At 34.4% G+C, this 26400-nt stretch overlaps 1 protein-coding gene across 5 annotated transcripts in view; it reads right to left on the reverse strand.

The window, feature by feature from the left end:
• The window catches only part of LOC134385971 (UDP-glucuronosyltransferase 2A1), a 50792-nt gene that overhangs the window by 13000 nt on the left and 11392 nt on the right, over positions 1–26400 (reverse strand). The window contains exon 1 of one of the 5 annotated variants that reach the window (XM_063107800.1): positions 7842–8565. The exons of the other annotated variants lie outside the window; for them this stretch is intronic. Coding sequence (XP_062963870.1) covers positions 7842–8565 — 724 coding nt within the window. Of the gene's footprint in view, positions 1–7841; positions 8566–26400 lie in introns of those variants that run through there. 5 annotated transcript variants of the gene reach the window in all.

Consider the following 26400-nt stretch of genomic DNA (forward strand, 5'->3'; position numbering starts at 1 on the left):
TCAATAGTTTTCCAGTTTCAAGTCAAGAATATATCTCTGTCTTGTTACAGTCTCTGATTCACACAGATTGCTGAAGAACCTTACCAAGCTCAATCCATCTTTCTTTTCTGCATAAAATCCATCTCTTAAAATTGTTTTGCCATTATTTTCTCAGTACAAATTCCCTGAGTAATTTATACCCTTATTTGGGGTGTGAGATGCACATGTACGTATCAACAATATCACACACTTATTTTAGCATTACTTTCAAATGATGTTATTTGAAAGAGACAGATCCTAAGTTAAGTTTAGGAGTTTGGTTGAGAAGAACAAGTATTTATTTGCAAATGAACAAGTCCATCACTTCTACACTTAGAAAATATGTTCTGCAAGTAAGGAAATAAAAACTCTGATAAGAATCCTTTCTTATTAAGAATTCTAATCCAAACTGCTGATAACAATTACCCCTGCATGAATAGCCTCTTTTTACTTTACTTTTTTTAACTTAATTTATTTATTTATGTATGTATTGTAACATAGCTGATTGTACATATCTGTGTGGAATCCCACTTGTTCATGGTGTATAATTTTTTTGATGAGTTAATTTATCAATACCTAAGTGCAATATGTTATGCTCATATCAGGATAAATACTATATTCAACATTGTACAATGTAATTATTTTGTGTGTCCCTTTATCAATTCCTCTATTAACCGCCCCCCTCTCCCCTTCCCCTTTCCCACCTCTGGTAACCTCAGTTCTGTTCTTTCCTTTTGAAAGCTCAACATATTATTGTGTTTGTTGTAGCTTTCTGTCTTTTTTATGTATTTGTTTATTTCATAGTTCCCACTTATAAGTGACGACATGTGGTATTTCTCTTTTTGTGCCTGGCTTATATCACTTAACATGATTTTCTCTAAGTTCATCTATGTTGTGAATGGCAGTATTTCATTCTTTTCTATGGGAAAGTAGTATTCCATTATGTATATATAGCATGTTTTCCTTACCCAGTTGTCCATCAATGGGCACTTAGGTCAGTTCCAACTCTTGGCTATTATAAATAGAGCTGTGATAAACACAGGGGTGCAGGTATCCCTTTGACATGATAATTTTCCTTCCTTTGGATGTATAACCAACAGTGAAGCTGCTGGATCATATATCAGTTCTATCTTTAGTTGTTTGAGAAACCTCCATACTGTTTCCTGTAATAGCAGCACCAATTTACAGTCCCACCAATAGTGTAGGAAGTTTCCCTTTCTCCACATCCTCATCAGCATTAGTTATTTATTGCCCTTTTGATAACAGTCAGTCTAACTGAGGTGAGATGATATCTGAAAGTGGCTTTGATTTTCATTTTCCTGATGGTGAGTGATGCTGAGAATTTTTTCATGTATCTGTTGAACATTTATATATTTTCCTTTCAGAAATATCTACTCAATTCCTTTGCCCAATTTTTAATTGGGCTGTTTTTCCACTGTGTATTTCTTTGAGATCCTGTATGTTCTGGATATTAATCCTTTGTAGAATGCATAGTTTACAAATATTTTCTTCCACTCTGTAGGTTGTCTGTTCACTCTGTTAGCTGTTTCTTTTGCTGTGCAGAAGCTATTTAATTTGATATAATCCCATTTGTTTATTTTTCCTTTGTTGCCTGTACTTTTGGGGTCATATTCATAGTTTTTGTCCATTCCTACTTCCTAAAGTGTTTCCCCTATGATTTTTTGGGGGGGAAGTTTTATAGTCTCAGGTTTTATACTTAAGTATTTAATCCATTTTGTATTGATTTTGGTATATGGTGACAGGTACAGATCTAGCTTCATTCTTCTACATATGGATAGTTTCCATAGTACCGTTTATTGAAGAGGTCGTCTTTTCCCCAATGTATATTCTTGGTGCCTTGTCAAAAATTGGTTAGTTTGGCACTGATTTCTTGGTTTTCTAGTGGAATGCATTGGTCTGAGTGTCTGTTTTTATCTAGTACCATGCTGTTTTGGTTACTATAGTTTGTAGTATGATTTGAAGTTAAGTAGTGTTAGACCTCGAGCTTTATTTATTTATTTATTTTTTGCACAAGATTACTTTGGGTATTTGGGGTCTTTTGTCATTGTTAGCATTGTTTTTCTATTTCCGTTAAGAATGTCACTGTTATTTTTACTTATTTATTTTTGTGTGTCACTGGGAAGGGGATCGTAACCTTTGGCTTGGTGTCGCCCACACCACACTCAGCCAGTGAGGCACTGGCCATCCCCATATAGGATCCGAACCTGTGGCCTCGGCACTCCCAGCGCCGCTGCACTCCCAGGGCCTCTGCACTCCCAGGGCCGCACTTTCCCTAGTGAGCCATGCGGTTGGCCCGTCCCTAGTATTTTGAGAGGGATTGTATTGAATCTGTAGATTGCTTTGGGTAGTATGGACATCTTCACAATATTAACTATCCAATGTAACAGTATGGAATGTCTTTTCATCTTTTTTCCTCTTTAATTTCTTTTAACATGATTTGTTTTTCTCTTTGTAGAGATCTTTCACCTTCGTGGTTAAATGTATTCCTAGGTATTTTATTTTTTGGTGACTATTGTAAATGGGCTAGCTTTCTTGATTTCTTTTTGTGCTAGCTCATTGTTGGAATACGAAAATGCTACTTATTTTTCTGTGTTGAGTTTGTGTCCTGCAATTATACTGAAATTGTTTATCAACTCCAAGAAGTTTTTTGTAGAGTTTTCAGGCTTTTTTCTACATAGGAATAAGTCATCTACAAAGAGGAATAATTTGACTTTGTCTTTTCTTATCTGGATGCCCTCCATTTCTTTCTATTGCCTGATTCCTCTGGATAGTACTTCCATTACTATGATAAAAAGGAGTGGTGAGAGTGGGCATCCCCATCTTATTCACTCTTACTATCAGGATGATAACAGCAGTGGGTCTGCCATATACAACTTTTATTGTATCGATATACTTTCCTTCCATATTTACTTTGCTGAAAATTTTTATTATGAAGGGGTGCTGTGTTTTGTCAAATGCTTTTTCCGCATCTGTTGAAATAATCATGTTGGTTTTGTCCTTGATTTTGTAAATGTGTTTTATCACATTTATTGACTTGCCTATGTTGAACTATCCTTGCATCCCTGTGATGAATCTCACAAAATTTTGGTATATGATTTTTTGATGTGTTGTTGTGTGCTAATATTTTAGTGAGGACTTTTACATCTGTGCTCATCAAAGACGTCAGCCTATAGTTTGTTTTTTGTTGTTGTTGCCTCTTTGCCTAGTTTTGGTATCAGGGTCATTCTGGCCCTATAGAATGAGTTTTGGAGAATGGACGCTGTATCAATTTTTTTGGAATAGTTTGAAGACAATTGGTATTAATTCCTCTTTAAAAGTTTGGTAGAACTCAGTAATAAAGCCATCCAATTCTTGGCTTTTCTTTGTTGGGAGACTGCTAATTACTGCTTCAATCTCATTGTTATTGGTCTGTTCATGTTTCCTATGTCATTTTTGTTCAGTCTTGGTGGTTTGTATGTGTCCACAAATTTGTCTATGTCCTCCAGGTTTTCAAATTTGTTGGCGTATAGCTATTTATAATGGTCTCTAATGATTCTTTGTATTACTGCGGTAGCAGTTGTAATGTCTCTTTTTCATTTCTAATTTTCATTATTTGGGTCTGGGTCTTCTCTCTATTTTTTTTAGTTAGCCTAGCTAATGGTTTGTCTCTTTTGTTTGCCATCTCAAAAAAAATAATATTTTGTTTCCTTGATCTTTTGTATCATTTTTTGGATTTCTATTTCATTTAGTTCTGATCTGATCTTAATTATTTCTTTCTGTCTACTAATTTGGTGATTGGATTGATTTTGTTTTCTAGTTCTTTGAGGTGTAGTGCTGTTTATTTAAAATCTTTCTATTCTTTTGACACAAACACAAAAAAGATTCAGCTCAAGTACCAGGACCCATAGAGCAAGAAACCCTTAAAATGACTGAAAAGGAATTCTGCCTTAGATACACAATTAGGCCCAGAATTGCCTTTGGAATAGTGGCTCTAGAAATCTCAATTGCTTATGCTGGATACCAAAGTGAAAAATATTTGTTGTGCAATTGAAAAGAATGCCCAAAAACGTAACAAGAAGTAGAGGTCAGTGTAGAATATATGCCCAATGATTTGTCATTTTATAACTTTTGCTTCATTTGAATTTTTTAAACATTTATATCTGTTATTTTTTCATGACATCAAAAATGAAATTATACTCATAGTGCATTGCATTTGCCTAGTAAATAAAGAACACGAAAAACTGCAGGAATGAAAATCCTCATTGCAAAATCAAATGTCTATGGTCAAAACAGAGTTAGAAAAAAAGAATGTTTACTCTTTTAAGTTTTTGTGTTCTGACTTTAATGTAATATAGCATCACTCATTAACTATGAATTAAAGATCCTCTTAGATCTTATACACATTAACAGTGAACCTCTATATAGACAGGATCACATTTTAGCTCAGTCTAATTAAAATACCAAGATTAGGCAGGAGAAAAAAGGTGAAAATTAGGAAACAAGAGGCAGCAAACATATGGTGTTAAACACTGACATACAATGGGAGATTAGGATGAAAAGACAGGTCTTAAGCCAGAATGAATGAATTATGGAGAAAATGAACATACGTTCACATTTTTTCATAAAAGCAGTAGTAGTTCCAAAAGTTTGCTATCAGAAAAGAGACCTGGCTGTACAAAAATGAGGGTCACTATCTGTATACATGCTGCTGAGTGGAAGATACTTTTTTACCCATTATTATCTTATAACATTTCTGTTTTCTCTTGCTCTTGTGTGTTCCCAGAAAGCCTTTTTCATAACCCTGTCATACTAAAGCTTCACAATGATATGTTTTTGTTCTACCTCTTCAATTTATCTCTAAAGGCAGAATAGTGGCCAAGATCCTGGTCATATTTACCTTAAATTCAAAGAGTCTAACACACTTCCTTCCTAGCACACTGTAAGACAGTGCTTACAGGTTGTTAAAATATTTAATGCAGTATAAATTCAAAATCATGTCTAAAGCTAAGAATTTTTAAACTGGGCTCCTTAACATTAGTTCAATGAAACAACATATCTATTAGAAAATTAGTATTATGGCCTGAATTGTGTTCCCCCCAAATTCATATGTTGATGCTTGACTGTATTTGGAGTTAGGGCCTTTAGAGGTGATTAAGGATAAATGAGTTAGGGGTGGGGGCCTAACTCAATATGACTGGTGTCCTTCCAAGAAGAGGAAGAGAAACCAGGGATGCACATGTGCAGAGAAAAGAGCAATGTGAGGACACAAGAAGGTGGCTATCTGCAAGCCCAGAAGAGAAGCTACAAGAGAAACCAGCCCTGGCAACACTTAATCTTGGACTTCTGGCCTCCAGAATTGTGCTAAAATAAATTTTTGTTATTTAAGCCACCCAGTCTATGGTATTTAGTTATAGCATCTGTAGCAAATTAATACAATCAAGATAGTTAACTAATATTTTTAATATACAATGTCATCTTTTGTTAGTTCATGTTCCCTCAGGATTCTGAAAAATAGTTTGAGTGGAAGCTGCTTTTGACTCTCAGATTCAGATGAGAGCTGGGTATATGAATTACAAAGCGAAACCACAGAAAAAATGTAACAACAATCAAGCTGGAGCCACTGGAGCTCAGGGGAAGAGGAGGAGAGACCTAGGGAGTGCATGAAGGCAGGAGAAACCACCATGAGAGAAAGAAAAAAACTGCTCAGAGTGTTTTGGGCTGTGGCCACTTTAAGGCTGGAGCTGCTGAGCTCATGGAGCAGGAGCACCAGAAGCTGCAGCTGTGCCCTTCAGATGGAGTTACTTGGAGGCAGCAGGGAGAGAATAGGGCTTTTGTGCCCCCAGGACAGCAAGACCACTAATAGGTTTCCCAAGGACCCACGCATGAGCAAGGAGCCAAGACTGCTGAAAAAGGGGAGCCATTCAGAGGCCTGTGAGTCATTGCAAGGGACCAATGCAGGACCCATCCCATACAAAGTGTTTGGAGCATGGGTGGTGGGTAAGACTGGCCCACCAGGAGAACACTGGGACACAGCAAGGACAGCCAAACCATCCCCCAATCAGTGCAAGACCACTCAGAGGAGACTGGTCAGGAGTGCAGAATAGCATGGGGTGCAGTTTGATGAAAAAACTCAGGTCCAGATCAGAGTTTCTACACAACCCAGGTGCACCGGGTCTCTGGAGAGCCAGAAGTACCTATAAGGTCAACCATTAAACCCTGAGATGCACAAAAAGCTCTCCCTAGGGAAACAGCAAAGCAGCACTTTAGCTGAATCACACAGCTCAAGTACTGGTCCCCACAGAAAGTTCCCCTGTTTTAAAAGTAAGCAAAGGACACAAAATTAATTACAGTCCAGGCACACCACCAGCACCTTGGGGCCTGTTATGGGTCTGGGGCATAGAGCCAGGGACCAGATCCCACTTCCAAAACCAGGCACATCACCAGTGCCAAGGAGCATACCAAAAACATTCTCTCCATGTGGGTGGCCCACCACAGGCACCACAGTAACCATGGCTGCTGCAAAAGTGTCTAGATGTCACAGTCACAACAGATGGTCCACCAGCCACTGGAGTGCATCGAAATAAGGAGAGTCACAAGCAGAGACCAAAGAAAAGAAAAGGATGTCTCTCTCCAGAAAGCTCATTCCAGAGTGACAGAAGAAGCATCTGCTCTATGATAATATTGGGGGACCTCAACACACCTCTCAGCATTGGACAGATCATCTAGGCAACAATCAACAGAGTAACCATTACTCTTTCAGAGAGAGAGAAGAAATCTAGAGTTATCAGTAGTGGGAGGGGGGAGGTAGAGAGGGATGGGGAGAGATTGGACAAAGGGCATAAAGAATAAGTACAATTTGTAGCAATATTCATACTAGTAATATTGATTTGATCCACATATGTCATGTCAACACCGAATTCTAAAAATATGTATAATCAATTATGATAGAATAAAAAAAAATCAAAAGCACAAAATAGCAGAAAAGACCCAGAATTAAAAAGAGGTGGTATAAGTATAATCAATAAAGTAAAAAATTTACTATCTCTTAACCCCTAAAAATAAAAAAAAAAACCAAAACTCTTTTTCAGCTTTCCACTGAATTTTTCAGGTTCTGTATAATACTCCCTAGAGTATAAACCATACTAAGAAACTTTCCTATATGGACAGCCATAATGAAACCATTCACATAGGACTCAGTGAAATTTCATCCCAAAGTTATCAGAAATGCAATATTGGCAGTTACCCTTGTCCAACAAGAGAATGGTACAAAATTGAGAGTCATAATCTGATTCTCAAAAATCTGTGGAATAAACTCCAGGAAAAGTAAATCATATAAGAATTGTAATCCCATGGTTAATATAGCTCACATTTCAATTTATTACTGGCATCAGGCAAGAAGGAAATTTTCTTACTTTTATGACAAACATTATACTCTCTTTCCCAGTAATAGGTTGAACTTCCTCAAATATGAAAACTCAGCATACTGAATGTATTTGAGACAACCTATGTCTGACAAAAAATACATCTCCCATTGATTTGACGATTATTTATGTGTGTCATTTTGTTTGGTTTGTTTTAAAAACAATCTATTAAGTATCAAGGTATCTTACAAAATAGTTTGATAATTGTATAGAAAGAGTAATCATGTCAAGATATTTCTGATTCCCTGCCCCCAATTAGTTATTGATAAATAGTTCATTGCTATCACTTGTAGAGTTTTATGTGAAAATTGAAGTTCTGAAAATGTATTCCTTTCATTTTTCTCTAATTTTAAAAAAACTGTCTTTTGATAACTAGATTGTATGGAAATCAGAGTCTCTTACCTAATGCTCCACTGTAAAACTGATCCCAAAAATGAAAGTCAAATTGCTGGAGCCAGAAATTTAAATAAAGTTCGAGCATTACATTTTTCACTCTTTCCATGAAGGTCATTTTGTCTACTAGTCCCCCCATGGCAACAGGCACATAGGAAGGTGGAGTTGGAAGTTGCCCACAATATTTCTCTATAGTGTTACCAATAGAGATCCTTAGCGTGTACACAAAAGGGACTGCAAGAAATTCAGCCACCAGTTCTCCACCAACAAACATAGGGTCTATAAGCATTACATCATAGTTGCTTTCCTGGAGCTTCCTCATCAGTGACTGATTGTAGACAATATTCTCACAGAGAATTCTATTAATTTCAGTTATTCGAAGAAAGAATTCTTGCAGTTTTATTGCTGATTGCCAGGGTGATAATGTTGGCATGAGAGTAACAGCTACTTCTAAAAAATCATTCAGTATATTCAAAATGCTGTTTTTGTCGTATGTTACAGGGACCACCTCGAAGTTCAGTGCAGAAGGTTTGCTGTGGTCAACGAGGAAAGTCGCTGAAGGAGTCAACACTGTCACCTCATGGCCCCTGTCTGTGAGTTCCTTGAGAATGATCTCGACATTAAGCCAGTGGCTCATATCAGAGGGCCACACCAGGACCTTCCCACAGAGTCCACAGCCAGCACAGCAGAGCTGCAGCAGCAGGAGTGCAGAAGCCCACTTCTCAGACACCATGACAGCAGCTCCCTCACATATGCTTGGCGGAGGTAGAGTGCGTGCTGGGCACAGAGTTGGAGTGGCAATTTAGACACAGAAGTTAAATATTAATTTCCAGTGATAGGAATTGACCTTTATGTGCAGAGAACTTTGTCACTGTTGTTGGCTGGGCACAGTGCTATATAAAACTTGTTCAAAAGGAGATAAGAACTATTTAAATATTTGGGAGGAATTCATTCCAGTATTCTAAGAACTCTTTTAAATATGTTAAAATACAGAAAATTTCATATTTTTGTGTTGATAATTCTTAAATATAATAGAAGAACTTATTTAAGAAAGTCCAGTAAATAGTATGGTATATCTTGTGGAACATGAAGATTGATCATTTGTGGAAACATAAAGATGTAGGTCTTGCCTAAGGCTGGTTACATACTCGTATGTTGATAGGACACATGTGTCATATAATAAAAGGCAGAATATACTATTAACAGAAGTTACACTGTTTCAGGACCCCAGAAGAAGATGCTGTCACTCCTATGTGAAAGGAATTAGAAAAAGCTTCTGTAATGGAGCAGGCATTTCAGTTGAGCAGGCATTTCAATTTGGCAGAGGTTGTCTACTCAAGATGAGTGGGAAAACTTAAGATAAAATATCAACATGCGGAAATTATAGCACACAGTTATAGTTAGTTTGCTATGTATGGAGTTCAGGGTGACACAGGAACAGAGTAGAAAAGTAAAATATTGGTTAAAACAGGAGACTTTCGAGGACCTTGAATGCTCTGCTATTGGGTCAATTTTAATCTCCAAAAAAGATGCTCACTCAGGTTCTCAAATCAGGTTCAGGAGACGATCATATGTGTCCTTTAATAAAACTACTCAGGCATCTAAATGGGCTTTAATTTGTAGAGAATAGAGAACATAAATAGTGAGATAAGTTAAATTTATATCAGGAAAATTTGATGAATATGACAAGCAGAATACAATGTTGGCTTATAGATAGAAAGCATACAATGAGAGTTCATATGACTGATGAGAAGTGAGAGGTGACCAGCAGTTAAAAAAAAGGAAATCTCAGTTTGTACTTTGAGGGGCCAGAGTATGATAATGACTCTAGCAAAGATTCTAGCAAACACAAAAGTAGAAGTGGCTATGATGAAATTTTTGGACCTGCAGTGTGTGGATTAATAATTGGATATGTCTGTGAAGGTATCTATTGGGAGTGTGAATATGTCAATCTCAGAAGAGAGGAAAAATTTAGAAATAATAGATTCTGTGTCCATGCATCCATCCATATTTCAAAGCAATTCCGATTTCTCTTGGAATCCTTTATTATTTCATACCTTAAAGGAATAATGTTTAGCACTTGGTATATGCCAGTTTCTATACTATGCACAGGGCTTAAAGAGACAACTGTGATGTAGTTCCAATTTCAAATGAGTTCACAGATTATTGCAGAAGTTAAATCTGTTAACCAACATTTATTCTACAAACATAAGAAAGATGGGTCTTGGAAGGGAGGAATTAACTGAGGAGGGGCAAAGCCCATGAAGGAGGTTGCTTGGTGGAGAAAAGAAACAACAACATAATGCTTTAGCTAAGTCTTTAAGAATGGGTATTTCAGCAGGTTGAAAAGTCACATTTAAAACAAAAAGAGAATATTGATGTGTATGTGTTCTATGAAGTGTGACATAAACTATATCAAGGGTTACATTCAATCACAACATTTGGAGAAAAAAGACCAATTATTGACATTTCAAACTCTTTGTCCTTGAGACTATTTCTGTTTTTCTAAAAAGAAGATCCACGGTAGGTTTGTTTGGAAGATGCAAAGGTAAAGCTGGCATGAAAGAATGCTGCATAATTGATTTTGCCTAATTTCTGGTGGTACCTGGTAGATAGCAGGGCCAAAACAAACAAACAAACAAACAAACAAACGAACAAACAGGAATATATGACAGGGCCGTAAAAGTACTCTAAGAAAATAGAGGTAATTTGTTATAAGCTTAGAGGATAAAATTTCTTTTATACAGGATAAATAACTTAGAAGTGATAAGAAAAAGAAAAACAATTAATAAATTTGTCTACACACATAAGGTAGATAAGTCAGGTGATAAGTTTCACGATATGCTATAGAAAACTTTAAACAAAGACAGAGAGCTAAGCTACATAGCATAGCTCAGAAATTGATCTTGAAATATATGTGCATTTAGGGAAATATTGCTAAATTATTTTATTATCTGAGAAAATGAAGAGCTTGTTCAGATTATGTAGTAGAATTTATTTTCGTAAATTAAAAAGCATAGGCATATTTTCACTTATGGCAAACTGAAACAATTAAAATCCTTGATAAAGTATAAAATTATTTTTTCAAAACTCATTTTTCTTTAGCAAGAAAATAAAAATCAGCAGACTACCAAAGCAAAGCAAAAACAGGAATCCTGAAGTACAATCTTTTACTAGAATTTGAATTGTTCCTTTGAAGGATACAAAGAGGTGGGAAAGTAGGAAAGTCTAAACGCTAGCCCAAATCCCCCCACCACACACATACACACTCCACATGCACATTTATATTATGCTGGAATCCCAAGATCCACCCTCCCTCCTGCAAATGAATTCTATAACACAGACATTTACAGCAAGGACTGCCTGCCTTCACTTGGCACAGTGTGGATGAAAAAAATCTCCCCTGAGAATAATTAGCACAGTCATCCCTCATGTGTAGGTCCAATTCAGAGAAGCTAGAAAAGCCTCTTTGGAAAGTCTTTGGCCCTAGTTTTAAAATAATTGCACATGTAAAATTCCAAGGTAAATAAGTAACTCTTAATGACTAGAGGTCAAATTTCAAGGTAAATCAGAACCTCTTGATACCAGAAGATGATTTCACGTTTGAGAACCAGCAAAAGCAAGAGAGACTAGAAACATTAGCATGATGATTTCAAATATTAGCATTACTTGAAATAACATATAAAATGATTTAGTATGCCATGTTTAAAGGTATAATAGTGAAATCTGAAAATATGAACAAGAAATATTCTGAAAAAGAATCATAAAAATTTCATAAGAACCAAATACAATTCTAGAAATAAAGAATTCAACAAATGAAACTTAAAAATCAGTGGATAGGTTAAAGAGTAGTTAGACACAGCTATAGAAAGAATAGCGACCCAGAAGAAAAATCTGAAGTTATTATTTAGAATTAAATTCTCAGAAAATAACACAGAAAAGGAAGTATGATGAATGTTTAAGATACATGGAGAGTAGACCAACATGTTTTTGAGTCTAGTTCTTGGTTTTGCCTAGTTGGTGCCTCCTAGCTCAACTCTTCTTCCCCACATACAAGCTTGCCCCTTTTTCATGCAACCAGACTGCACAGCTAAGCCCTATGGTTATGTTCTTTCAGCCAAACCTCCCAATTATCTTTAATTTTTTAATGAATAATTTTACACATAAAAAAATTTGCAAATTAACATCCCTTACATTGATCATTTCTCTGAGGTTTGCTTAATGGTGATTTTCTATTTCTATTATTCTTTCTACATTTATTAAAATTCTATTGTATGGGATTATAAAAGTATGGGCAAACATATCATTAGTATAATTTGCATACTCTCAAGATTTCTCCCAACAAAATACTTATTAATTACAAAAGTGAAAGTAGGGAAAAACCTGGAAACACCATCTTTACTAAGTGATCAAAATTACTCTCACTAGTAATCACCTATCTACATCATGTACCTCCTGATATGCCACAGGAAAGAAGATCACTTCTGTAGTATTTTTACCAAAAATGAAATAATTTCACTGTAATAGTGAGAAAATATCAGATAAATCCAAATTGAGGGATATTGTAAAAAATAACTAACCAGTACTCTTCATAGATGAAAGACTAAGATAGGCTGTAGGAACCATCACAAACTGGAAGTAAGGAGACTGGACAGATAAATGCAATTTACCTGGATTGTAAACTTGATAGAAAAAAAGATATTAGAAGGATAATGGGCAAAATTTTAATAAGATTTCCTAGTTTGATAATTTTGTTATGGTTGTATAAAATGTCAATATTAAAGAAAGTGGTCAATTAAAAAATATTTATTATTCCTTCTTTATTAATTAGAATTTAAGGGATTGATTAACGATAATTGCTCAATTAATTAATAAATTAATTAAATAAATTGAATAAATTACATATTTATTAAATACATAGTAGTATCATATAAATCTACTCCATTTTACATGTTCTATTCAATTAGTATTGCTTATGTTGTTGCATGAATCGCTACACATTTTAGAAACTTCTTCACATTGGCGCCTGTGTCTTTTAAACATGGCCCTATCATTTTTGAAAGCTTTTTACTATCTGGCAGCGAAGATGTTTTAGACTCAATTTCTATTTTCACTTCCTCAAACTTGGAATTAACTAATTTTCCAAAGAATTCTGTTTAATTTATTAGAAAATGACATATGGGGCTGGCTGGTTAGCTCAGTTGGTTGGACTGTGACTTATAACACCAAGGTCATGGGTTCACCAGCCATAAAATTAATAAATAAGAAAATGACATATAAAACTCAAGATGTGTATGTTCAGTGTGTTTATTGCTCTTGGGTTCTAGGCCTTCTTATTGGACAATTTTAGGAAATATATTTGTGTATACTGACACACACACAAACATATTTATTCTCTATTTCTAAATCCTTTCTTCAACACTGAGAAAACTGTGTCACACTCAGTGTTTACTTATTTTATTAATCTTAGTAAACACATGAAATAGTTTCAGAATAACATGCCCATAGACCTGTAAAAGACAAATTTACTAACCAGAGCATATTATTCATCTTATAAATTTGTCTCTCAACAGCATTAAGACAATGGTTGAAGACACATTTGCCCAAAGATATTACTAGACCGATATAATTTTAAACACATATTCTAGCAAAATTTCAAACATTAAACCTTTCTTTTTTTCATAGGCTACAAAAGGAATGAAGGAAGGAAGGAAGGAAAGAAAAGAGAAAGACTCTTACGGCCAACATAACGTTATCAGAAATGGGCTAAAGGAGAAATAAATTCAAAGTCCATAATCACTCACGAGTACGAAGGTAAGTTTTTCTAAAAAAAAATGAGCAAAAAGGAATTAATGATGAGCAAGGAAACTTAAAATAGTACCAAATTGAAATTAACTCAAGGGTGTAAGGAGGGCTTAAGAAGAAATTTATAAATGGCATGTACAATATTAGCAGGTTAAAAGAAAAAGGAGAGAAAAGACACTAAAATTTTATTAATGGATAAAAAAGCGTTTGGAAAAACTAACCTTCAATTTTTTAAAAACCACCTTTTTGAGGTATGACAAGCTTACAGAATGCTACACATATTTAATGTTTACAACTTGATGAGCTTGAAGGTAAGTATTCACCCATGAAACCATCACCACAATCTGTGCCATAAACCTATCCATCACCTCTTTTCTTCTGCCCTATTATTACTGTTATTTTTATTATTTGTGTAAGTGATGAGAACACTTCACATAAGATCTTCCCTTTCAGCAAATTTTTAAGTGCACAGTACAGGATTGTTAACTACAGGCACTATTCTGTACAGTAGATATCTGGGACTTATCAAACTTTTGTAATTGAAACTTTGTGCCCTTTGACTAATCTCTCCCTGTTTTCCCTTTTTCTCAGCTCCTGGCAAACACTATTCCTCTTTCTGCTTCTATGAGTTTGACTATTTTAGATTTATTATGTAAGTGGTGTCATGCAGCATTTCTCCTTTTGTGCCTGGCTTATTTCACTTTGCATAATGTCCTCCAGGTTCATTCATGTTGTTGCAATAGCAGGATTTCCTTTTTTTTAAGTCTGAATAATATTCCATTTAAGTATATACCACATTTTCTTTATCCATTCACCCATGGATGGAAGTTTAAGTTACTCTCATGTCTTGCCTATTGTGACTAATGCTGCAATGAACATGATTGTAAACCTATCTTTTCAAGACCTCACTTTCAAATTCTTTGGATACATACCCAGAAGAGGGATTGCTGGCTATAAGGTAGTTTTATTTTTAATTTTCTGAGGAACCTACATAGGGTTTTCCATAGTGGCTGCACCAATTAACAACCTCACCAACAATGTATGTGTCCCTTTTACTCTACATTCTTTGCACATTATCTTTGCTTTTTTGATAGTAGCAACCCTAACAGATATGAGGTGAGAGCTCTTTGTGGTTTTGATTTTCATTTCCCTGATGATTAGTTGAGCACCTTCTCATGTACCTTTGGCCATTTGTATATTTTCGTTGGAGAAATGTCTATTTAGTGCTTTGGCCCATTTTTGTAATTGTGTTGTCATTGTTGTTATCATTACTATTATACTATTTAGTTGTAGGAGTTGCTTATATTTTGGTATATTAACCCTTTGTCAGATAAATGGTTTGCAATTTTTTCCCATTCCATAGGTTGCCTTTTCATTAGTTGATTGTTTCCTTTGCTATGCAGAAGTTTTTAGTTTGACATAATCCCACTTGTCTATTTTTACTTTTGGTGCATGTGCTTTTGGTGTCTTATCTAAGAAGTAATTGCCAAGGCCAATGTCAAGAAGCATTTTTCCTATGTTTCTTTTTATGTGTTTTATGGTTTTAGATCTTAGGTTTGTTTCAACCCATTTTAAGATGTTAAAGTGTTCACACTATCCAAAATGATCTAAGATTTAATGAATCCATCTTAAAATCGCAATGGCACCTCCATACTGTTCTCCATAATGGGTGTACTAATTTATAGTGCCACCAACAGTGCAGGAGGGTTCCTCTTTCTCCACATCTTGTCTATATACACAATGGAATACTACTCAGTCATAAAAAAGAATGAAATTCTACCATTTGCAACAACATGGATGAGCCTGGAGAAAATTATACTAAGTGAAACAACCCACGTACAGAAAGAGAAATACTGTATGTTCTCACTCATAACTGGGAGCTGAATCCATAAATAAACAAATGGACAATAAAGAGAGAGAGAGAAAGGAACAAACAAACAAGAATCACAGAAATATGCTGAACTTTTAGGAAACTAGAGGTGGAAAGGTGAGAGGAGAGGGAGCAGGAGGGGGCTATTGGGAAAATATAGAAATGTGGAGCATTAGAAATCTTGATTCTCATTTGATTTTAGAATAGGATTTTTCGATAAATACATATATGGGGCAAAAGCCCTCAGGTAGGAGGCAATGGCCTACAGCCAGAGGGCAAAAGCCCATCTAATCAACTCTAATCACTGCTTAGGTATGGGATTGTATACTTTAATGATTTTAGAGCTAGCAGGTGGTTGTCATACTGATCCTGTTAAGAGATTTTAAGAATTGCTGAAGGAAATGATGTGAAAAAAATGTTTTACTAGAGCAAGCTGTATGTTGGGGGAAACTTTAGAGATAATTGTACTTAGATTTTACTATAAGAATGTAACTTTTGCTTAAGGAGAGGTTATTGTTTAGATAATGAGCCAGTTTGACTAACTTAGCTTTTCACTAATTGTACTTTGGAATGTCACATTGTTAATTTTACTGATATTACTAGTTTCCATTGTTAAGCTATACTTAGCCATAGAAAACTTTTGTAACACTGCCCATGTCCTTGGGTCCTTTTGTAATTATTGAATCAACTGAATTTTCTTGTGAAACTTCCTTGTCTTTACAATAAAAAACAGCAGCTAACTTAGAATGGCAGCTGCTGCACCCAGTTTGTTCCTTCTAACAGAGGAGTTACTGAGGTACATCCCCTCCAGGCTTCTCATCATATTCATGGTGCTTTGAGTAATCCTTTTTTTGCATCTCCCTTACACAGAGAGAAGTGTAACAGAGAAAAATGGTAAGGGGCCCTCAGATGTTCAGAATCTTGCTGAGTATCTGTTGTGGGCAGGGCCTGCAGCAATGTTGTGCCCCCGCCTTTCCCTTCTGACCCCTTCTACTCTGGGCTGCAGCCACCGCTGGAGGTGTTTTGGGTTACGGACTTGAGTATAATGGACTAACGGACTTGAGTATAATGGACTAACGGCTCTGATACAGGAAGCTTCCAGAGACACTCCGGGAAGCCACAAGGGCGGCTGCTCCTAACTCTGAATAAAGCCTATTGATTCTTCACCCACAGCTCCCAGGACCTTTTCCTATTGCCTAGCTTGTGGACCTGCGTGTGGAGGGTTTGTGACCCACTTGGTACAACAGCCTCGAGGGGTCTGTGAGCCCTAGCCCTGGCTTTATGTATATATTTTGTTTTAGTAAATTTTCCATAATGTTTTAGTTATTATTCTATGAATGTCTAATTCCAAAATTAATATCTTAATAGTACATATAGTATGTAGTATCCAAAAATTAATAATTTAGTATATATACCATTAAAATATTAATTTTGGAATTAGACATTCATAGAATAATAAGTAAAACATTATGAAAAATTTAGTAAAACAAAATGTATATTATGATTTCAATGGAAATTTATGTAAAATATTTTCCCTTAATCCTAAATATACAAGTAACAATTCCAAAATACAGCATGAAAATTATTTTATTTGAATTTATTTCTCAGATTTAAATGTGAATGTAAGTAGATATTGAAGATTGTTAAATATGTTAAAATTATATAGCTTGAATCCAGCCTAATGAGTTAGAACTTTCAAGAGACTGTATTCTTGTAAACATTTGTTTTTCTCTTTGTTTAAAGAGAATTTACCAATAGTAGTAGCCTCGTCTACAATAGGCCACAGTATATATTTTTTTTCTCCTGAAATTTGTGAGACGTGTTCGGTGGACCACATGGAGCAGGGCCCTTAGGCAATTTTCCTCTCTTCAGATATGCAGCAGGTCATCTTCACTCCCTGTGAGTTTCAATTTCCACTTCTTCCTTGTTATAGTCTTATCCTGACTATGCCAAAGTATCCTTTGTCATTTCTCCTGCACTGCAAGGCATGGTTTTCTTGAACTGTTACTATGCCCTCTCCCACTTGTGAATACCTTATTAGAATTTTGCAGATTTTATGATATTTACAGGTTCTACTCTTAGCTCCTACAAATCAGTATGAATATTGATGCTTCTCCAAGAAGAAAAGAGTTATAACAGAAAATGATGAAATAAGCTTCTTAAGAAAACCCCAGAGAAATGCAAATTAAAATAAGACATATTTTCAACAATCAAACTGGTCACAAAACTAAAACCATTGATTATAGGCAAGTTGTGAAGGACATATACAAATTATACACTTCAAATAGTTTATTACATTAGTGAAATGGCATTAAATACTGAAGACAAAACCACCAATACCATCCTATAGCTGGAGAAATTCCTTGTGAACTGATTCTGCCGCAGACATGCACACACACAATTGCATTATATATCAATTACATATATATTATATATGCATATACACATGCAAAAATTATTACACTGTGGTATTTATTAAAGAATACATGACTAAGAGGTGGAGATGCCTCAATTCTCTCATACAGAGAACACTGGCATAACTTTCTTTACTGTTCCCTTTTGTAAACACACTACTTTCTTATTCTGAAAAAGTAAATTAGTGTTACCCTCTGAACACCAAATTATTTTCTTTTGACTTTCTATTGACTTCTTTTTCTAAAAGCAGAGAGCTAGGGCTTGAGTTAACCATAGAACCACAGAGACCACTATCATGTTTTTAGTGAAGTTATATAGGTGAAATTTGGAGGTCAATAAATCTACATTCACATATTGTACAAAATGACGTTTGTCAATAAGAGAGTTCCTAAATTTTTCACAGCTCTCATCACTCATAAAAATGGAGTTAATGATAATATTTTGATGATATATTGTGAAAATTAGTAATAATCTAAATGCTTAGAAAAATGCATCAGTGGAGAGTTGAAGTCATCATAGATTTTAATACCAAACTGAAGATTACACAACAAGAAAGTAGGCTGTCCGCAGATTGACAGCCTAGACACTGATACTGAGAAATAGGTTAATGACTTTTCTATATTCCAAAATATAACAGAATTAATAATACTGTTTTGAAAAGTGATATGATGGCTAAATCAACAAAAATTTACAGACAAGAAAAATATAAAGCTTAGTACAGAAATTGAGTGGAAGTTAAAGGTTGATACATATTTAGCTGGCTGAATTTGGAAAGATCATGAGTAAATATCTAGAAAAATGCAAAAAAAGTTGAGTTTGGAGGGTTCTATAAAATATTTTTTTGAATGAAAAATTTTGTCTCTATGCGTGTCCCAGATTGTCCTGAGTGAAGCAAAATTGGAGAGGCTATATGGCATTGTAGAAAAAGAAGTGTTTGTTGAGTCAAAAAGGTATACAAGTATTTTTAAGGAATATACAGGAAATAAGGAGAAATTTATTTAGTATTCTGTGAATAAGAATAATTTCATGTGTTTTGTAAGGTAGTTTAAAAGAATTAATTGATTATGGCAATATATGTTGAACACACATATCATGGCACCAAGCAGTTAGAAGATGCTCAGGATATGGTGTGAGAGGACTGGTTGAGAGAGTTTGAGAAAATAAGATTGCTATTTTAAAACCGTGAATGTGTTACAAGGCATAAGTAAAAGATCCCTTGGAAATACAGAGGACTGACTATAAGATGAGAGGCTATAACCTCAAAATAGTCAGATTTTTGTGTATCCCAACCTGCCAAGCAAGGGGAAAGAAAGAGCGTGGATATGGACATTGATGGTGTCCACTAATCCACTTGCTGATCATATTAAGGTTTCAGACATTTGGGGGGTTGAAGAGAATTGACATGCTACTAGACTCCACTGGGGCAGGAATAACAGATGGGAAAACAGATGATTGGTTAAATTCAATTTCTAATTCAGGACAAGGATACCATTAGACACTATTTTTAATTAGCATTTTCATAAGTAAAAGAGGCAAAATATCAGGAAACACAAATTCTAAAGTAACATTATTAAAGAGACAACATGCGAATAGCACTATTCATATGAATCCAAAATATGCCACATTATAGTCACTGATTTTCTTTTATTCCTAAAAATTCACCTATGTGATGTATATTTTTGTCCTTGTTTTCATAAGAGATTTAAAAAATGGACCATATATGCCTTGTTGCTTATTTGGATGAATATTTGATCTGTAAATCCAAAGACAATCACATTTAGAGCAAATTTTTAAATGTTTTAAGGTATTGCGATACAAATGCAAAAAAAAAAAAAAAATTACAAAACTCAAAATAGGTTTGTCAGGTTAAAGAGGTGCCTGCATTTAAAGGTCTAGTAAAGGTCTAGTAAAATTTGTCCCAAACTGGGGAAATTATTTTCTAATTTATAAATAGGATCGTTCTAATGTTGCACCATTAAACTTTAATACATGGATCAAACTATTTCAATAGCTTGATGGAGGAAGTCATGGAGCGAGGATTTACATCACTGAAGGTCCAAATTCCGTAATTTTTTTTTTCTTTTAGCACGGAGAACTGATTGTTACAGACTTATAGCACACCACTGGATACTGAAGGGTAGAAAAGAGAGTATATATAGGAAGTGAAAGCAAAGTAGAGTTACAGGATTTATCAAATTGAGTAATTCAGTGCTACAAGTCCTTTCATCAGTTTTCCATTACTGCATGAAAAACTACCCAAATCCTTATTGTTTTAAAACAACTTCCTATTTAGCTCATGATTCTACTCACGATTCTCTTTCAGGCTAGGCAGAGCTCTCTGCACTGGTCTTGCTCATATTCATGAGAATATTTGTCAGCAGGAGGCTATGCTTTTCCTAGAGGCCACTTGCATGTTTTGCTGTTGCCTAGCTCATATCTTTATGGTTTATATCATGGGGCTATGTGTCTCTCACCATCCAGTATATATCTTTAATCACCAACATAGGTTTCCAGAGTTAAAAGAGGTTACACGTATTACATTCACTAAAGTCACACTGGCCGAATCAAAATAAATAGCAAAGCCAGAGTAAGTGTGTGGAATGACTACATATAGACATAGATAAAGGGAAAGCAGAAAAATCCACAGTAATAAACAACTACAAAAATAACCATGTAAAGAGAGTAGATATAAAGAAAACACATAAAAAAAGCTATTTCACAACATTCTAAGAAAATATATTTGACAACTTAAAGATGAATAACATTGTATGATTGATCCATTTTCTATCTATCTATTCTATATAACAATAACCCAAACTAACACAAGTAGAAAGAGAAAGTTTCTAAGTTTTAGGAAGAATAAAAATTGTGAATGACTTTCCTGCAATGAATTCTACAGCCCAAAATATTTTGTAGAAAATTATACCAAACCTGAAAAGATCAGGTAATAACAAAGCTTTTAAAGTGTTACAAGTGTGAAAGAAGAAGAAAAACATTAAAATTCTTTTCATAAAATGTCTATGGTATGGCTTTAAAAACCTTAAAAAATTGCACAAAAATGGAATATGTTTTATTTTATTTCTATCCAGTTCTTCATATGTCAATAAAAATATATTTAGCAAAATAATAGCAATGTACAAAAACATGATTATCAAATCACTTCATGAATGATCCAATAATAGGAAATTCATTCATATAATTCATCTGTTAAAGCTAATTAGAAAATCATATAATTATTGACATAGGTGGAAAAAAGACCAGTTGATAGAATTTGATGCTTAATTTTGATTTATAGCAAAAGTACTATATGAATTAGGAATTCATTGTTGTTTTCTTAACATGGGTCATAAATGAGCAAGTTAATATATGAATAAAATTTGGAATAATTTTAGCTAAATTTAAAATAAGAGACGAAGGCAACTATCTTCACTATTATTAAATACGTCTTCAGAATGATCAGAAATAAAATTAGTAAAGAGAAGGTGACCAGTGACATAAGAATTAGAAAGAGCATTATAATCTATTTCTAACAGAAGTTCATATAAATGTGGGCCTGAAAAAACTACTGCATAGCACAAGAGAATATAGACAAATGGCAGAATAAGAAATTAAATTTGAGTGATATTTAGGATGCATGAGGATACTTTTAAAAGTTCATGGAAAACTGGAATTGAAAGATAACATGAATCTTTTCATGAACTCTCCAAAGTCCTCTCATATGTATACAATGAGCAAACAAAGAAAAAATGAAGATATAACCCGTTTATAATGCTAACAGCTAAAAAAATTAAATCAGCAGGCAAATATATAACAACAAATAGGCAAAACCTATATGAGACACTGGTTAGCGCCCTAGAAGACATACAAAAAAAATGTTTTAAGTAAAAAGAAATAATATATTCTTGAAATGGGGACTTAATGAAAATATCAGCTTAAGTTAATATTCTGATTTACTTGTGTCTCAATAAAAATAGCAATTGCTATTTTCTTCCTCAGGAACTAGTTAAGATTATTTTTAACTTTCTATGCAATGTAAACAAGCAGAAGTGGCCAAGAACATTCAAGACTTCTATGCCCTTCCCTGAGGATGTAGTCCTGTACGAGGTCAGGCAAAGTCCACAAACTCAAGAACACATACCCACGGTAACAACACAGACAGTATTTGCCCCAAAATATTTACTTACAAAAAATTGTGCCAAGTTAAAACGGCGCCACAGCAGTGTCCTCAGGCAGGTTGGATGAGAGAACACTCAGAGAGTGGACACAGCAGATCACAAAGCAGAGAGTGGGAAGGAGTTGGGCAGACTTGGGGATGAGAGAAATGAACCAAAGGGTCCAGGAAAAGGGGATAGAAATTGATTCCCAATCCAGAGGTGCAATAAATCTAAGCCAGTTTCATACACGGAAAAGTTAAAGCACTTGCTTCATCAGGAATCAGCAGGATACAGTGTGAGGGTAGATTTATCATAAAACATCTATGCAGAACTTGGGAGGAACAGGAAAGGGGGGAGGATCTAACTTCTATGAATGAGCTATAAGAAGCAGGGTGAAAGCAGGAAACCATCAACCAACTGGGCTACACATCAGGATTGGGTTGCATTCTCTCTGTACAAAAATATTTAAAAGTAAGGCTTTCTTTTTGTTTTATCTCTCCATATATCGTATTCATCTATTTAGACATTAAATGTTTCTCTTGCTGTTCTACAACTTTTCCAATTTTTTTTCCAGTCAATTTATTCCCTCACATAGCTACAGTTAATGAAATATATACTGGCAATTATTCTTAATGGTAAATCTCCTTTATTTAGAGATAATCATATAAAACATAGTTTCTTTTTCTGTTCCAAATTCAGTTTGTAGTCATTAGTGCATTTTATATTATAAATATAATTGAATGTATTTGCAAACAAAATATTGAGTGAGTTTTCCTCAAATTCTTCTTGACATTATACCTTTATATGATAGAAAAGGATAAAGGTTTATCCTTTTGTTTGTTTAGAGATATTTATTACAATAAAGTGCTTTAATGATTTAAGATGCTCTGTTTTAGAGAGCAGAATTTCTAAAAGCAGATGAAATTTTTCTACAGCTGAGATGCTGGTAATTCTTATTATTTCTTAATTTTATCTTAATAAAACTGATGGAGAAGGGGATATTCCCTTACCAAAAATAAAAAATAAAAAAGCTTTAAAAATGAGTGTTCTGAATAAGTTCTAACTAGTGATAGAGTAAAAATGTAACTCTGAAATAAGTCTTGAACCAAACCTATTATTGTACATATGATAAATTAATATAAAATAGGTTTAAATCACTTGAACAAAATCATATCAGAAGCAAGTGACCGAGTAAACTAAAATATTGAAATTTTGTAAGTGTGGAATTACAGATAGTTATTGGTAAAAATAAATAGTGCCAAATGTTTAATGTAATGAAATGTTAAATTAAAAAGGACAAAGCCTAAAGAGGACAAAAAGCACTTCTGTCCCAGTTTAGATTGATTGGGCCATATAAACTTGAATACATGTGACATATATTTAATAAAGTGAGTTTTTTCTGTATCTTCATCACCTCCAATATGTAGTTCCATATTGTTCATACAAACTGAAATTTCACAATATTGATATAAGGGGAAGATTTAGTAGCTATGCAATGCTTAAGAATGTACTACAAATGTAATCATTCTGTTCATTTCTAGAACCGCTGACTAACTTATATTCCACTTCTGTCCTCTTTTCTACAAGATCTAAAGGGTGATAAATACATCCAGAATGGTTATAATGAAAATTGAAAGCAAAAAGCACAATACCAAGTATTGGTAAGAATGTGGAACAACTGGAATCCTAGTATATCACTAACGGGATTATTGGTTGGTACAAGCTCTTGAGAAAGTGAATTGTAGTGGTTTCTACTGAAGCTAAACACACACATAGTTTTTGACCTAACAATGCCACTCCCATACATACGTTCACCAAGAGACATGTACAAGAATGTTCACAGCAGTTCTTATAATAAATAGCCAGAATTGAGACAGCCTAAACGTCTATCAACAGTAGGATAGATAAATAAAATAGGATGCATTAATTCACTAGAATCTGTATAGCTATGAGAATTAATAAACAAAACCTACATGTAACGACTTAGAACAAATGTCAAAAACGTGGCTATTAAACAAAAGAAACAAAATACAGAAAAGTATGTAATGTGTGATTCATTTAAACAATATGGTATCAGAAGCCAAGAAAATGATTTTCCCATGGGTTATAGGGACTGAAATAAAGAAAGACGAGGAGCTATGGGTTGTAATAGGGTTTTGTTTCTTGATGTGGGTACTTCTTGCTAGGTGGTGGGGTTCACTTTGTGAAACTTCACTGAGATGAAAATTTATGATTTATGTTTCCCTTCAAAAGAAAGGTTACACAAAATTTAAAAATCCCACAGTACTGACTACAGAAGTTTTCTCATTTCCTCCCACCCAGGGAAAGGGTGGCAAGCTGGGAATGGTAATTAGGGTGGGGGTGGGGTACAGAGAAAACCAAAAAACAAAACACAGGGCCCAGAAATGGAACCATAACTTAAAAAATAATAATACAAATTAAATCTAGTTTAGTTAATCTAGTTTAGTTCAGACAAGCTGGATAGAGGAGGAATGTTAAGAAGTTTGTTTGTTTTTTTCCATGGGCTGGGAAAAGGTAACGCTAGTTCAAGGAATCCATTTAAAACATTATCAGCAGGATAGCAGACCAATATGGTACTAACAGTTAAATGTAGACTACAACACTGGCCATGTGGTGTATTGATTAGTATTGGGCTTTCTACTTTCCCGATCTGCACTACACTGGGGAGGATGGAGAAAGACTGCAAACCCAAAAGACACAGGCAAAATGGAGCCATCCAGTTCCCTTACCTTTTTAAACATTTTCACTGCAGTGTTCAAGGCCCTAATATTCCTATAGCTGCAGCAAAGGCTGGTCCTACCCATGTGGGAGCCACTATACGCTGTGTAGCAGGTCTCCCAGAAGTTGCAGGAGAGACTAGGCTCAGTGCAATTGAAGGTGTCATGCATAACACTTGGCATCAGCAAGATGCATTAATAGATTTACTTCTCGATATGAGTAGCAATGATTTTCTTATTTTCTGATATTCCTGTTTCACTAGGGGCTGGAAGCATATTTTAAAATAGTGATTATTTTTATTCACTTGTCCTGTAAGATTTAATATCTCACTGATATAGAAAACTGGCTTTCTGACAAGTGCAGTTAGATATGTCCTTGCTACTTACTTCTATCTCCTTTAAGAAATTTAGGGTTTTTCTTTACCACAGTTTGACACGTTTTTTGGTCTTTTTTTCCGACACAGAAGTGAATAAGAACCATTGAAATAAAACTCCACAGAAATGTGATGTTATTAAGTCTCCTTTGTTCAAACATAATAATATAAAACACAAGGTATCTGCCTTCTTTCAGTATCAATTTACACTAACCAGGTGTAGCTAATTTTCTAAGAATGTATTTGAGCACAAAAGACAAATTGGATTTTACCAATTTTTTTGACAGAATAACTCAATTTGAAATAAAATATTCAAGGTAGTTGTTTGTTGTTCAAATACATTTAGTAACATGAGAAGCATAAAGGATTTAAGTAAATAATCTATTTAATTTCTCAAAAGGTAGGATTTCTGAAACTAGAGTTTTATCCTGTAAAGATGAGAGGTTGGGAGTGTTCTGCTTTACAAAGGCTTTTTTACATATTATGTAATTATTCATGCCTTCCATTGAGAAGGATGATTTAGTACATGCCAGAGACCATTTATTTTTTGTAGATAATTACTGACTATTTTCTACTTACAGAGCCTCATGATATTGTAATCAGGGCTTTGCCATCACAGAGTGCCTGAGTAGTTTTCAGAATTCCTGAGTAATTAAATATAAGTATAATTATTTTATAATTGTCATGGCATACTTATACAAATTGTGTCGTACAATTTTCTAGAGAGTACTTTGAAATTATTAACGTCATTTTATAGAGGAGGAAACACAGTGACTTAATGAGTGTAAGTTACTTATCTGAGATCACACAGCCTGCAAAATCTGCACCCAGAACTTCATATGCTTTCCAAGACCCTTTACCATCTTACAGTTTGTAATCCCTACTATATAAAGACAATTATATTCTTTATTAAATAGAAAGTATATTTTCTTTTTTTAAGAAAAATTAAAAAGCACAGATTTTTACTTACAAAGTTTCAAATTACCATATCTTCAAAGACATAAGCCAATTTTTATTACCATGCATATGGCTTATTTATATGTGTGGTATTTTCAATATCTTCCCTCTAGACCAAATCTGTGAAGAATTTTTAAAGTTTAAGGGTTGGAAAATTGGACGAAGACATTTTCAATATCACGAAAAGAAAAATGTACATATACAAATTGCACTTGTAAAAAGTTAGATTAAGTTCAAGTTATAGTAACGGTATTT

This window comes from Cynocephalus volans, chromosome 9 (assembly GCF_027409185.1).
Source record: "Cynocephalus volans isolate mCynVol1 chromosome 9, mCynVol1.pri, whole genome shotgun sequence".
Taxonomy (NCBI): domain Eukaryota; kingdom Metazoa; phylum Chordata; class Mammalia; order Dermoptera; family Cynocephalidae; genus Cynocephalus; species Cynocephalus volans.